At 29.5% G+C, this 15,919-nt stretch overlaps 1 protein-coding gene across 2 annotated transcripts in view; it reads right to left on the reverse strand.

Annotated features, from left to right (window-relative positions):
* Positions 1-8,799: 8,799 nt before the first annotated feature.
* The window catches only part of LOC113387837 (28S ribosomal protein S29, mitochondrial-like), a 76,290-nt gene continuing 69,170 nt past the window's right edge, over positions 8,800-15,919 (reverse strand). For both annotated transcript variants that reach the window (XM_026625219.1, XM_026625218.1), the window contains exons 5-9: positions 13,971-14,063; positions 13,763-13,899; positions 12,553-12,713; positions 9,360-9,501; positions 8,800-9,265 (exon numbers count right to left, since the gene is read on the reverse strand). In XM_026625219.1, coding sequence (XP_026481004.1) covers positions 8,981-9,265; positions 9,360-9,501; positions 12,553-12,713; positions 13,763-13,899; positions 13,971-14,063 — 818 coding nt within the window. In that variant the 3' untranslated portion in view covers positions 8,800-8,980. The remainder of the gene's footprint in view (positions 9,266-9,359; positions 9,502-12,552; positions 12,714-13,762; positions 13,900-13,970; positions 14,064-15,919) is intronic.

Consider the following 15,919-nt stretch of genomic DNA (forward strand, 5'->3'; position numbering starts at 1 on the left):
AAATAAATAAATAATATATATATTTATATATATATATACTAGCTGGCCCGGCAAATGTTGCTTACTTTTAGTTTAAATAATATTTTTAGATTACTTTTAGTATAAAAAATATCTATTTTTTTATTTTTATTTATTTAAACTGTGGGGATCAAGCAGGCTGGTCATGATTGAGTAAAAACATTTGGACTTGTCATTTTATATTTTTTATATCAGAATATTTTATAATGAATAAAATTTATATATTTTTTATACGTTGGGAGTTTATAATTTAATATATTTTCATAATAATTACAACTCCCACAAAACAATATATATTTAATGCAAGATATGTTTTTAAATTGCAAAAATAAACTAGTTATATATGGCATCATGTCTTAAGGCAAATTCTTGATATTTCCCGTACCAAATTGAAAATTTGTTTTACTTTCGATATTCAAACAAATTTTTTTTTGAAAATGAAAAAAAAAATTTTGAAAGAAAATATTTTCTTCCCAAAAACGATCGTTTCGACAACACAAGCGGAAAGTTTTTTGAATCATTCAAATCGGACGCTTAGTTCACTCAAAAACTGTCATTTTTTGCACATTTAGCTCTGTATCTTCGAAATGGCGGAACCTGTCTTTTCCAAAACTAATCACCTCTTCTCCCAATTATTACAAATTGAAAGTTTTTTAGATCATTAAAATCGGATGCCCCGTTCTCTTAAAAACACGATTTTTATTTTCTGCACTTTTTGCTCCGTATCTCCAAAACGGCTAGACCTGCCTTTGCCAAAAACTAATAAGCACATCTTTTTATAAATAGAAATCGAAAGCAAAAATGTTCAGAAACCTTTGAAACGTAGAAGATATGCAAACATTTTTAATTCGATTTTTCAAAAGTTTCAATTCAGCGATTTTTAGACAATTACAATAACTTACCCCACAAAAAATGTATATTTAATGGAATTCATATATATTATTTATATAAAAATAATTTATCAACAGATAGATTTTGTTTACTCAATTTTGCAATGTCAAATAAATGAACTACATTTGTTTTACAAAATTTGTATTCATTTTGTTTTTACATCAGCACAAAAATTTATTTAACACAAATGCATTTTTTCCAAATATTTTTAACGTAATTATCATTTCACTCTGCATATACAGAAAACAATAAATGTTTCAACAGGATCCCAAAAAAATTATAAAAGTAATCCAATCCAAATTTATGGACTGTACCGCAAGACCATACATTCAGAATATGTCATAGCAAACTATGATAGGTTCTAAGGGCATGGACACATCAATCGGCTGCATCAATTGGAGAAGACAAGTATTACAATAAAATTTCCGAAATAAAGTTTACCCTTGTAGAACCAGAATCAATCGGCAGTAATGAACCAAATTGATGGATGATCCAAAAAATATGACACCAGGAACTTGGTGAGCGTACACTCCAAATAAAGAAGTCCTAATAATCCATGAGAAACATTATCATAATGTTTGACCTACGTAGAACCAGAATCAGGATGGTATTGGGGTACCAAATTGATGGGTTCTCTGGAGAATAATCCAAAAAGTATGACACCAGAAACTTGGTGAGCATACACTCCAAATAAGGCAGTCCTAATAATCCACGAGAAACATCCTCTAATGGTGATCCTTGTAGAACCAGAATCAATTGGCAGTGACGAACCAAATTGATGGAGGATTATCCAAAAAAATACTTCAGGAACATGGTGAAGACAAACTATGGCACACACCAAATGATCTTTTGTTTGTCTAATAATCGTCTAATGGTGATGCACGTGGAACCAGACTCAAGAAGAAATTATTTACCAAATTCATAGGTTCTCTGGTAGATGATCCAATATATGACAGCGGGAACTTGGTGAGGACAAACTATCGACTCGACTACGATGATTCATGCAGAACCAAAATCAAGAAGTAATCACTTACCAAATTCAAGGGTTCTCAAAAGTACAATCCAAAACCTGATTGGGTGAGCAAACTATCCTAGAAATCTGACTCCTTTGTTCCAAATGAAGAAGTACAACCACAACCACAAGAAGGTTTTCTGGTAGATTTTATAAGGGATCTTGGTACTTCTGGATGGAGCAGCCTTTGGTGTGGAGTTCAAAAGATTAAATTTGATTAGTTAAATTCACACTCATAGTAATTGGGTCCATCGAAGATTTAAGAAGACTTCATGTTTTAGGAATCAAATGAATATACTTCCTCGTTGGTTAGATGAATTCTTGCCTAACAATAATTGGATCCATCGAAGATTAAGGTTAAAAGACTTCATGTTTCAGGAATGAATATACTTCCTCGTTGATTTTATAAAGGATCTTGGTACCTCTGGATGGAGCAGCCTTTGATGTGAAATTTAGAAGATTAATTTTGATTAGATGAATTCTTTCCTGACGATAATTGTGTCCTTTAAGTAGATGGAAGTGGTTGGAAGTTTCCAAAATCTATTTGGAAGTAACAGGTTTTCCTTTTGTCGTCATCAATTGGCTATGTGGGGTAGCAAATTGATGGATATCTTTTTTATCTAAGACGGTTAACTGCAATGACAAGTGTCTTGGAAAACAACTGTTTTGTGAAGACTTCCAACAACCTAGATCTATTAAATAAACATTTTTACATTGGATATATTTTATGTAAATATAGTGAAGAATTATGTGTGAGTTTTTCTACCCTAGGGTATTCTACCCAAAAATTTCTAGTTTTATATTACTTCCATTGACTATTAATAGTCAATATAAATTTATATTTATACAATTTTTTATACATTAGAAAAGGACAAAAAAAGGAGAAAAGTACTATTAAATAAATTAACTGTATTTAATTTTTATGTATTTTTGAACCAGGAACTAAAAAATAATTTACCACAATTTTATTTGTATTTAATTTTTATGTATTTGTTTCGATAATAAATTTTATTCTTACCTATTGTTTTTAGTATCAGTGTGTTTTTTTAGCGGATTTAAATTTACAATTTGGAAAATTTTGGTTTCATTAAATTTTGTCTAAAATTTATTTTTTATAAAAATATTGATGACTTGTTAGCGTTCTTTTGTTTTTGTATAAAAATTACATGAGCACTTTAGATGAGGAAATTTAGGTTTATACATTTGTTTTTCACTTTGTGAGCATAAATTTAAACTAGGCTTGAGGAAAATTGCTGGAATTCCTGCAGCGTATAATGAAATGTTTGGGGAATATTAAATGTTTTCAAATATATTATTACAAATTCTGTAACTTTCATTATTTTTGCTATCTTGTTATATCTGACAATGAGCAAATCAAATGTAAATCATAAATCAATCAATTTATCTCCAGAACATTAACAATCATCATTTCATTTCGAATTCAATTTAAAAAAAAAAAAAATAGTTGCTTAACTGTGCTTAGCTTGCCGACATTTTCAAATTTTTTAATAGTTTTCACAAAATTGAAAAAGTGCTCCAGTACTAAACCCACTTGGGTAAACATTTGTACCAGGGTGGCGATCAGACTGTGCTTAGCCTGAGTAATTTTTTGAATTTTTAATCCAAAATTACAAAAATATTTTATGAAAAATAAAAAAATATAAAATAATTTTTTATCCTCGAAAGCAATTGTTTTGTCAATACAAGCAGAAAGTTTTTTAGATCATTCAAATCGGACGCTTAGTTCTCTCAAAAACTCGATTTTTATTTTCGGCACTCTTTGCTCTGTATCTCCGTAACGGCTGGACCTGCCTTTGCCAAAAACTAATCAGCACATCTCCCTATCAATAGGGATCGAATGTTTTTTAAACCATTAAAATCGGTTGAACCTTGCGCCCGAAAACGTGAACGAAAAAATGTTCAGAAACTTTTAAAACGTAAAGGTATTTAAATTTTTGAGAGAACGGAGCATCCGATTTGAATAATATAAAAAAAATTAAATTTGTAATGATGAGAAGTGGTGATTGGATTTTGACAAAGACAGGTCTAGCCGTTTCGGAAATACCGAGCTAAATGTGCAAAAAATTGCTGTTTTTAAGAAAACTAAGCATCTGATTTGAATGATTCAAAACACTTTCTGCTTGTTTTGACTAAAAAAAATTTATTTAATTTTTTTTGTATATCGAAAATAATTATTTTAATTCTAGCTAAAGTTCTAAAGCACACTCATAAACTTTAAATAAATAATTTTAACTTAGTAATTCAGTTTATATAAATCTTATAAATATTCAACAATGTTACATTATTTATAATAATCTATTTGAAAACATTTAATATTCCTCGAATATTTCATTACGGTACGGGAAGTTCCAGCAATTTGCCTTGAGGCACGATGCCATACACCACTAATTTAAATTTTGTGCTCATAACAAATGTATAAAACCTAAATATCCTCATCCAAAGCGCCCATATAATTTTTATTCAAAAACAAAAGAAGGGCCATCAAGTCGTCAAAACACATTTATAAAAAATAAATTTTGGACAAAATTTAATCAAAACCAAATTGTAACCAAAATTTTCTAAATTGTACAGTTAAATCCGCTAAAAAAAACACACTGATACTAAAACCAATAGGTGAGAATAAAATTTATTATTAAAACAAATACATAAAAATTAAATACAAATAAAATTGTGGTAAATTATTTTTTAGTTCCTGGTTCAAAAATACATAAAAATTAAATACATTTAATTTATATAATAGTACTTTTCTCCTTTTTTTGTTCTTGTCTAATGTATAAAAAATTGTATAAATATAAATAGTCAATGGAAGTAATATCAAACTAGAAAATTTTTAGTAGAATACCCTAGGGTAGAAAAACTCACACATAATTCACTGTATTTACATAAAATGTATCCAATGTAAAATGTTTATTTAATAGTTCTAGGTTGTTGGAAGTCTTCACAAAACAGTTGTTTTCCAAGACACTTGTCATTGCATGTGTACTCTGCCTTAGACAAAAACAAGATGTTCATCAATTTGCTACCCCTAATAGCAAATTGATGACGACAAGAGGAAAACCTGTTACTTCCTATAGATTTTGTAAACTTCCAACCACTTCCATCGACTTAAAGGACACAATTATCGTCAGGAAAGAATTCTTCTAATCAAAATTAATCTTCTAAATTTCACACCAAGAGCTGCTCCACCCAGAAGTAGCAAGATCCTTTATAAAATCAACGATGAAGTATATTCATTTGCTTTCTGAGACATAAACCTAATCTTTGACGAACCCAAATTATTGTTAGGCAAGAATTCATCTAATCGAATATAATATTTTGCACTTTACACTAAAAGGGCTGCTCCATCCAGATGTACCAAGATTCTTTATAAAATCAACGAGGTGATATATTCATTCCAATATATTCGTTCCTGAAACATGAAGTCTTTTAACCTTAATCTTCGATGGACCCAATTATTGTTAGGCAAGAATTCATCTAAACAACGAGGAAGTATATTCATTTGATTCCTGAAACATGAAGTCTTCTAACCTTAATCTTTAATGGACCCAATTACTATGAGTGTGAATTCAACTAATCAAAGTTAATCTTTCGAACTCCACACCAAAGGCTGCTCCATCCAGAAGTACCAAGATCCCTTATAAAATCTACCAGAAAACCTTCTTGTGGTTGTGGTTGTACTTCTTCATTTGGAACAAAGAAGTCAGGTTTCTAGGATAGTTTGCTCACCCAATCAGGTTTTGGATTGTACTTTTGAGAACCCTTGAATTTCGTACTTGATTACTTCTTGATTTTGGTTCTGCATGAATCATCGTAGTCGAGTCGATAGTTTGTGATCACGAAGTTCCTGGTGTCATATATTGGGTCATCTACCAGAGAACCCATCAATTTGGTAAATGATTTCTTCTTGAGTCTGGTTCAACGTGCATCACCATTAGACGATTATTAGACAAACAAAAGATCATTTGGTGTGTGCTATAGTTTGTCTTCACCATGTTCCTGATGTAATTTTCTGGATAATCCTCCATCAATTTGGTTCATCACTGCCAATTGATTCTGGTTCTACAAGGATCACCATTAGAAGTTGTTTTTCGTGGATTATTAGTACCATCAATTTGGTAAGTGACTACCTCCTGATTCTGGTTCTACAAGGGTCAACTTTATTCAGGAAATTTTATTGTAATACTTGTCTTCTCCAATTGATGCAGCCGATGGATGTGTCCATGCCCTTAGATCCTATGATAGTTTGCTATGTCATATTTTGAATGTATATCTTGCGGTACACTTTATAAATTTGGATTGGATTACTTTTATAATTTTTTTCGGGATCCTATTGAAGAATTTATTGTTTTCTGTATATGCAGAGTCAAATGATGATTACGGTAAAAAAATTTGGAAAAAAATTCATTTGTGTTAAATAATTTTTGTGCTGATGTAAAAACAAAATGAATAAAAATTTTGTAAAACAAATGTAGTACATCATTGCTATTTGATAATTGTCAAAATTGAGTAAACAAAATCTATGTCTTGTTTTTCGAAAATAAAATTTATCATTTTTACATATTATTATATAACTAACTAGCAAACCCGACGAACTCCGTTTCGCCACCAGATGGTTTCGTGAGAAAGATGAAGAAATTTTTTGTTTGTTTTATATTTGAAAAGGAAAAATTTGATTTTATTATACAACAGTAATGAATTTATTTCGATTACAAAAATGAAGTTTGTTTTTTAGTTGAACTTCTCTAAGTAAATGAAAGTGAATCCGCAAATTATCCGTTTCATTGAAGTGCTCTTTGGTAAACCACATTTTTTGTTTTTTGGTCTGATGTTAACACAAACAAAGCGGATGGTTTCCCGACTCGTAAACATGTAACGTATAACTGCCCATGTGAAACACAATGATTTTCTAAATAATCTATTTGAAATTTATCCCGCAAACACTAAGCGATTGGCCTTGCGACTTGTTATTGCAAACTAGAAATTGCAATCGTTTGAAGTCAAACGGAAGACCAATCGGAATCATTGGTATGCCACCAAATCGCCAGCAATGTTTGATTGAATGGTGAAATTCAGTGCGTGTACATCATTATTCTTTCCGGCAAGAATTGCTCGTTGACTTAACCAAGTATAGTTCTGATAAACCTCACTAATGTCATTACTCTAATTTTTACTTACTGTGCGTGAAGTTCCAGCAGCTTGCATTAAGGCACGATGCCATGCACAACTAATTTTCTTGGCTATAAACCTTGCGGAGCACGAGACCTTTCCAACGAATGCAAAATTGTCGAAATCGGTTTGTGCGTTCTGGAGTTATTTCGTCAGGAAGGAAAACCCGACTTATTTTTATATATATAAAAGATTATAACTAATTAATCTTTATGCATTTATATTCTAACTTTACTAACTATATGAATCAATGTTGAAAAATCATGTAAATTAATTTCCCATTGTTTTTTCAAACGTGGCGGCATGTTCGAGCCTCACAAATTTTATTAATCCATCTCTCTCTACCAGACATAACTAGTTGGTATTGGTATTTAGCCTTGAGGTAAGTTACATGAACTTCCCGATATGTGTAAATAATCGACTTAATCAATAAGAAATATATTAATTTATGAGTGATTAAAAGTATTTCGAGTGGATTTATTACACATAATTGAAAATGAACGAACGAATACCTTAACTCGGAGTATTCTCTTAAAGCAAATTTTCACAAATTGATAATTTTTATAATTGAACCAGTTTTTGTAGGAATTTAATAATTTAGTATGTTCATTAAGACCAAGTACTCTATCGTTAAACCAAGTAAATCGTATAATTTTAATTTTAACAAACGTCAACAAAACTACTCATTTTCTCAAACTTTGATGAATTTTTAAAATTAAACTACTTGTCGTAAGACCATAATATTTCAGTAAGTTCTATAAGATCATGATATATATCGCTAAAAAAAGTTCCATAAAAATCGGCTTAAATTTTTTTTTCAACAACGAATTACAAGAAAACGGCTCGATTGATCTTTACCTAAAACTAATCAGCATCAATCCCAAATGATATCTTTCGGACAGTTTTTGATTTTTTAAAATCGATTCGGTAGAATGAGCTTAAATGTGGACGAAAAGTTTAACACTTTTTTTTAAATTATAAAGAAACGGCTTGGCAGATCGTCGCGCAAAATTGATAAAAGCTAGTCCTCATCGAGATACATCGAATGGCATTTAAATTTTTGAAATCAGTCCAGCAGTTCGGTTGAGGCGTTTTTGAGAAAATGTCGATGAAATGTATGATTTTGACAGATGCCAAAAAAAATATACTAATTTTTGCAAACTTTGACGAATTTTCAAAGCTAAACCAATAGCCGCAGGGCCGTAATATTTTAATATGATCTAGAAGACTATGGTATCTACCGTCAAAAAAAAAATAAAAATCGTCGAAATTTTTTATTAACACTTTATTACAAGAAGACGGCCCGGCCGATCTTCACCAAAAACTAATCAGCACGATTCCTAACCAATATCTTTCGAACGAATTTTCAGAATCGATTCAAAATTGCGGGCTAAAACGTGGACGAAAAGTTTAACACTTTTTTTAAATTATAAAGAAACGTCTCGGCCGATCGTCGCACAAAACTAACAAACGATAGTTCTCGTCGAGATACATCGAATGGCTTTTAAATTTTTGAAATCGGTCCAGCGGTTTTTGAGAAAACGGCGATTTACGGTAAAATATCGGTTCACACACACAGATACACATATGCATACTTTTTCCGAATTTGGTCTCATTCGATTCAGAACGGCTTGAGAAAACATAAAATAAGCGAATCGGATTTTTTGATGAAAACATAATTACTTCTCCTTCTGAAAGCTAATAATTTTATTGTTATATAATGTTATACCTTTTGCACCTACATTAGATTAGTACGACCTCACGGAACAGGGATTTGTGATAGGAAGGTGGAAATTTAGGGCTCCATGTTTTTCAAACAATTTCATTCTCAATACTAACATATTATATCATATACTTAATTACAAAATAAATCTACAATGGCCCACACATCTCCATCAATCTATAAGGATTACAACCGCTCATAAAATGCAGTTCTTTTTCGGCCTGCGAATCTTGCGTCTGCAACCACAGTCTGTCCCTATAGTATTGCATAACACTTGCAAATTCTTTATCATTATAACCCTTTATTTCCACCGGTATAAAAGGGTCTAGATGTTCAAAACCTTCTTTACCCAAAAGATATCTAGGTAAATGTGATTCTTGGCTTTCTTTGGGTACCGCGTGCTGGTCGACGATTACTACGGATAAACCATTACACTAAAAAAAAATTACATTAAAAAATTAAAAAAAAAAAAATTAAAAAAATGAGAAAGAATTATGTTATTGGGTGGTTTATTATTATTTTTCTTACCCAATCGAAGTTGGTGATGTCTAAGAATGGTGTGGTTATTGTAACTTTTGCCGGCGGTACAAATTGTTTATTGTCGCCTTTTATTATTGAATGTGTGTGCCAAAGTGCATTGTAGCCGTCGATTGCCACAAAGGTTTTGCACCTAAAATATATAAATAAATTAAAGAGATTTATATTTAAAAAAAAAGAGTGCGCGTAAGGATCACACGCGATTGAAGTAAAACTTATTTGCAATTATATTGTAGCAAATTTAAGTTGAGTAAAAATAAATACATCATATAAAAATTTTGAATAAGGTTTATTAGTAATATGGTAACACTCGTGATGCACACATTTATTAGTGTCGTCAATCATTATACACATTTATATAAAGATAAATTATAAATTATATATTTATGATTACATTAAAAATATGTACAATATTTACAAACAATAATGTAATCAAAGTCGTACTTGAAATATGACATGATCGTTTTAAAGTAATTGCTGATTAATAAATTCTATAATATTCATTTACACAGTGGATTATGTTAAACAACGCCTAAACAAATATTGTTTTTGCAAATTAACTCATCCTGTAACAATTGTGTTTGAAGAACTTCATGTAATTAAAATTAACATACATTCATTTACTGTTTGTATTTTTTTACTTTTTCGCTGACGATATAATCTCATTCCTTGAACAGCTGTAATATCCGTCTTGCCTAAAAAATTGAAGCCATACTTTTATATTTGTTTTATTTATCAAGCCTTGCACATAGCTTGATCTATGAATCATTTTCTTTTTTATGTGAACGTTAATGCAATGATCATCATCAATAATACGAGGTAATAAATTAACCATATTATTAATGTCAACAGGCACATTTATAATTTGGCCAAACATTCCAAATTGTCCATTTGCATGTCGCAATCGTCTAATTTGCATGAAATACAACCTAGGTGTGAAATTAACCTTTCAGATACAGTATCTAGTTTAGGTAGATAATTTGTTATAGGTGGAAATACAAAACCGTTAAACTTACACAAAGTGGGAATTTTACCCGAATTTAATATCTTTCGACAAGTTTGACATCCAACCTGATTATTTAAATCAGTATTCAAAAAACATTATTAAGAATTTGTTTTTGAGCATCATTTGATATTTCTAAGCCACTTTGAAGCCAAAGTCGATCACACACAAAACATCCATAGCCAAAGCTATCATTTCTTACGCAGCGCAGATTTTTCTTTAGTTTCATTATTTATTTGCGATCATTTGCACTACAATTATTTATGGGGGACGGGATAAAATATTATTCCGATCCTGACATTTTTATTAACTCACGAATTATACTGCTAACCCATGTCGCGCCTAAAGAAGTTTTACTTCAAAAAATGTTTAGACACTACGAGCTAAATACAAAACTCAAGTGAAAGTCGACACATTTTGTTTTGTTTTTGACATATGATTTGATATTTGATGTATTTTTTGTTTTGCTCGCATACTAGATCGAATAATGACGATAGCTGCGCTTACTAGCGTCGTAGTCTTCAACTTCGCGTTGGCGTTTTCGTTGCATTTGTACGGATTTACACCAGTGTCGCGCCTAAAGAAGTTTTACTTCAAAAAAATCTTCAAAAAGCATATTATGTCTTTATGACGAAATAATTGATTGTCATACAAATATAAAATGATGTCTCATGAATTAATTAATAGTGATGAATCAATTTATTTGATTATATTGTAGACATTTAAGTGATCCGATTTTTGCCATATTTATAATAATTATTATATATATATATATATATATATATATATATATATATTATGTCTACTAAGTATTTGATTTAATTTACTTCAGTATATCAAATTTGAAAAATTAATGTAAAAACATATAAATGAAATGATAAATTTAAATTATCTGATTCGAAACTATCTATAAATGTAATATATAAGAAACAATAAATAGTGACTGATTTTTTGAATATTATTCCATATTATTATTATGTATATGTACCTATATGTATCTTTACATATTAAATGTATATAAATTATAGGTCTAATGTATTTCATATATTTAACTAGTAAACCATAGGAAAATATTATAAAACTACAAGACAAAATTAACAAGAAGGTTGTACTAAGTAGAGAAAATACTAAAGTCTGCATTTGAAGTATGGGTTATTCAAAATTTTGATATGCAAGTATATATATCCAGTTTTACTGGATATTAGTAAATTTTATCTAGTTTTTGCTAATGTAAATATATTATGATGTTCTAGAAGAAAATTAAAAGTTATTAGGAGAAATGTGAAAAAATGTTTCAGATTCATATATGTAATGCAAATTATGAAAGTGTTAATATTACGTATTGCAAAATACGTGTTATTCAAAATTTTGATATGAAAGTGTATATAACAGTTTTTACTAGATTTGCGTAAATTTTATTTAGTTTACAATAATGTAAATAAATTATGATGTCCTAGAAGAAAATTAAAAGTTATTTGCAAACACGTAAAAAAATGTGCTAAATCCTTATATTAGTTTGTCAAATATCACCCTTCCGCCTTTTGCCGTCTTTTGAATTTCAAGCAAAAAAGCGGAAGGGAGATATTTGACAACCTAATATGTATGTAATGCAAATTATGAAGGTGTTAATGTTTGCCTTTCAACTACAGATTATTCAAAATTTTGATATCCAAGTGTATATAACTGTTTACATTAAAGTTTAGTAAATTTTATTTAAGTTTTACTAATGTGGACAAATTATAATGTCCTAGAAGAAAATTAAAAGCTATTTCAACAAAGTAAATTGTCCAGAATCATATGTGTGGCTAATTATAAAAAAATCAAAGTCTACATTTCAACTACAAATTATTCAAAATTCTGATATCCAAGTGTATATAGCAGTTTTTACTAAATTTTAGTAAATTTTATCTGGTTTTAACTAATGTATATAAATTTGGAAGTTCGGAATAAAAATCTTAAGACTTTTTAAAAAATATAAAAAATGTCCCAAATTCACACATTGCTAATTATCAAAATAGTAAAATAAACAACAAAAAACCAAATCTAGATAAAAACTATCAACCAACTCTTTCATTACCACATGTAAATTGATTTTAAAATAAGTAACTTTCAAACAAGTAAAATATTTTTTACGCAAGTATTTTTACCCGCCCCGATTATACTACTAAAAATACATCATACCTTCCTTCAGTCGACTGTTGTTTTAATTCCTTAAACAGCACCGATATACATTCACTGGCATATTTAACTCTATTAATACCATGTTCGACAATTGCCATCAATGGAGAATCCTTTGGAGTCACTTCACGTTTGCTCCAGACGTAATCTTTGGAAGTCTTAAGCTACAAAATAGTAAAAACAACCATAAGTCTTTATCCAAATGAAACAGAAAATATTATATATATATATATATATATATATATATATGTATATATATATATATATATATATATATATATATATATATGTATATATATATATATGTATATATATATATATATATATATATGTATATATATATGTATATATATATATATATATATATATATATATATATATACAGTACAGGCCAAAAGTTTCCGGACACATGAAAAAAATCTCATTTTCTGAGTTTTTAGCTATATTTTTCATATAAAAATAATTTTATTCCAGTTAGTTTTGTACATTCTACGTAGTATTAATATTTAGTGACTGAATTGTAACCAATTTGTGAGAAATGATAGACTAATTAGCAATGAAAATGTTAAAATGTCACTGCAGTCGATTTTCGTGAATATGACCACCCTTTGCTTTGATCACTGCAGCGCATATTTTTGGTAATCTTTCGACGAGTTTTTGCAATGTTTGCGCAGGTATGTTCTTCCAGGACTCGTTAAGGCAATTCGACAGGGCAGGGAGGCTGGTTGGATGCAAATCAGTCAGACAAATGCACAACAGTTCTGCACAGATCCGGCGATTGTGCAGGCCTCTCCATTATTTGAAATATTTTTTCGTCTTGTTTTCGCTTCAAATAATTGGCACAGAGTCGGGAAGTGTGTTTAGGGTCATTATCTTTTTGAAAAATAAATTTTGGACCAATTAAATTAAGACCAGATGGAATGGCGTGGCTCTGAAGTATGCTATGGCATGGTATGCTATGGTGTTATCTCTTTAAAGTTCCATGTATTTTGACAAGCGATCAGACTCTATTGAATCCAAAACAACCCCAAGCCATCACTGAATCACCACCATTATGAATGTACAAAACTAACTGGAATAAAATTATTTTTATATGAAAAATATAGCTAAAAACTCAGAAAATGAGATTTTTTTCATGTGTCCGGAAACTTTTGGCCTGTACTGTATATACGAGTATATATATATATATATATATATATATAATATCACCCACATCTAATTCTTTTAGCAAAGTACTATTTTGTGTCTGAAAATGGAAAAGCCAAGCTGCTGCGTCTATGGGAAGATCCATAAATCCTTCGTGTATAGTTGAGTTGTTGTATTCTTTGGGACGTATAAACCAATTAGGCACTAAAGAAAACAAAATTTGTTACCTATTGAATTATATATTAATATTTTTTAATACTTTGTTTTTATCGTACCCCATGGAACATGTACAATGATGAATTTCTTTTCGTAAGCATAATGTATGAGGTGAGCCAATGCCAGGGATTTTCCACAACCTAATTTTCCATCTGAAAGAAACAAAAAAAAATGTTATGAAAAAGTTAATTGAGTGTGGTGTACCTCAAGGAATAGTGCTAAGGCCACTATTATATTTATTATATGTTACAATTTAATTATTTAAAGAATAAAATAAATTCATTTTTACAAAAAAAAAAAAGACAAACTCAAAATTTTTATGAGGATATTTAAATAGAAGAAGAGAAAAATATATTTTGGGTACTGTAGTAAATTATGAACAAGAGTGATATAAATAATTAACAAAAAAAACAAAATAAAAGATTTACTATTTTTTGTGAGTATTAAATAATAATTATAAGAAAATACAACATTTTATGAGTTTCAACTAAGAGTTATTCAAAATTTCAATATCCAAGTGTATATAACAGTTTATACTAGATTTTAGTAAATTTTATCTAGTTTTCAATAATGTAAGCAAATTATAATGCCTGGAAAAAAAATTTAAAGTTATTTGCAGAAATGTAAAAAAATGGCCTGAATTCATATATGAAGTATTCATTATATAAAGTCTGCATTTCGACTATGAATTATTCAAAATTTCAATATCCAAGTGTATATAACAGATTTTAGTAAATTTTATCTAGTTTTCAATAATGTAAATAAATCAGTATGCCATAGAAGAAAGTTACAAGATATTTAAAAAAATGTAAAAAAACATCCTAAATCCACATATTACTAATTATTTGATACACAAGTGTGTCAAAAATGATATTGAAGCTTTTTAGTAAACTAGTTGGTTTGGTATTTAGCCTTGAGGCAAGTTACATGAACTTCCCGATATGAGTAAATAATCGACTTAATCAATAAATACTAATTTAATTTATGAGTGATTAAAAGTATTCCGAGTGGATTTATTACACATAATTGAAAACAAACAAACAGATTAACTCAGAGTATTTTCTAAAAGTAAAGAAATCAATAATTTTTATAATTGAACCAGTTTCCAGAACTTCAATGGTTTATTATGTTCAAGACCAAGTACTCTATCATTATACCAAGTAAATAGTCTTATTTTAATTTTAACAAATGTCAAAAGAACTACTCATTTTCTCAAACTTTGATAAATTTTTAAAATCAAACTATTAGTCGTAAAGCCGTAATATTTTAGTAAATTCTATAAGACCATGGTATATATCGCTAAAAAAAATTCCATAAAAATCGGCTTAAATTTTTTTTCAAGAGTTAATTACAAGAAAACGGCTCGGTAGATTTTCACCTAAAACTAATCAGTACCATTCCCAACTAATATCTTTCGAACAGTTTTTGATTTTTTAAAATCGGTTCGGTAGGATGAGCTTAAATGTGGACGAAAAGTTTAACACTTTTCTTCAAATTACAAAGAAACGGCTTGGCAGATCGTCGCCCAAAACTGACAAATGATAGTCCTCGCCGAAATACATCAAATGGCTTTTAAATTTCTGAAACCGGTTCAGGCGTTTTTGAGAAAACGTCGATCAAAGGTCTAATTTTGACAAATGTCAAAACAACGATACCAATTTTTGCAAACTTTGACGAATTTTTAAAGCTGAACCAGTTGTCGTAGGGCCGTAATATTTTAGTATGATCTAGAAGACTATGGTATCTACCGTCAAAAAAATAATCAAAAATCGTCGAATTTTTTTTTTTAAAACTTTATTACAAGAGAACGGCCCGGCCGATCTCAACCAAAAACTAATCAGCACGATTCCCAACCAATATCTTTCGAATGGTTTTTGAATTTTCAAAATCGGTTCAGAATTGCGGACTAAAACGTGGACGAAAAAATTTTCACGTTTGTGCGATTTATAAAGAAACGGCTTGGCCGATCGTCGCACAATAGTTCTCGTCGAGATTAATCGAATGGCTT

This window comes from Ctenocephalides felis, unplaced genomic scaffold (assembly GCF_003426905.1).
Source record: "Ctenocephalides felis isolate EL2017-DRISC unplaced genomic scaffold, ASM342690v1 CF-g0.4_SCAFFOLD_03572, whole genome shotgun sequence".
NCBI lineage: Eukaryota > Metazoa > Arthropoda > Insecta > Siphonaptera > Pulicidae > Ctenocephalides > Ctenocephalides felis.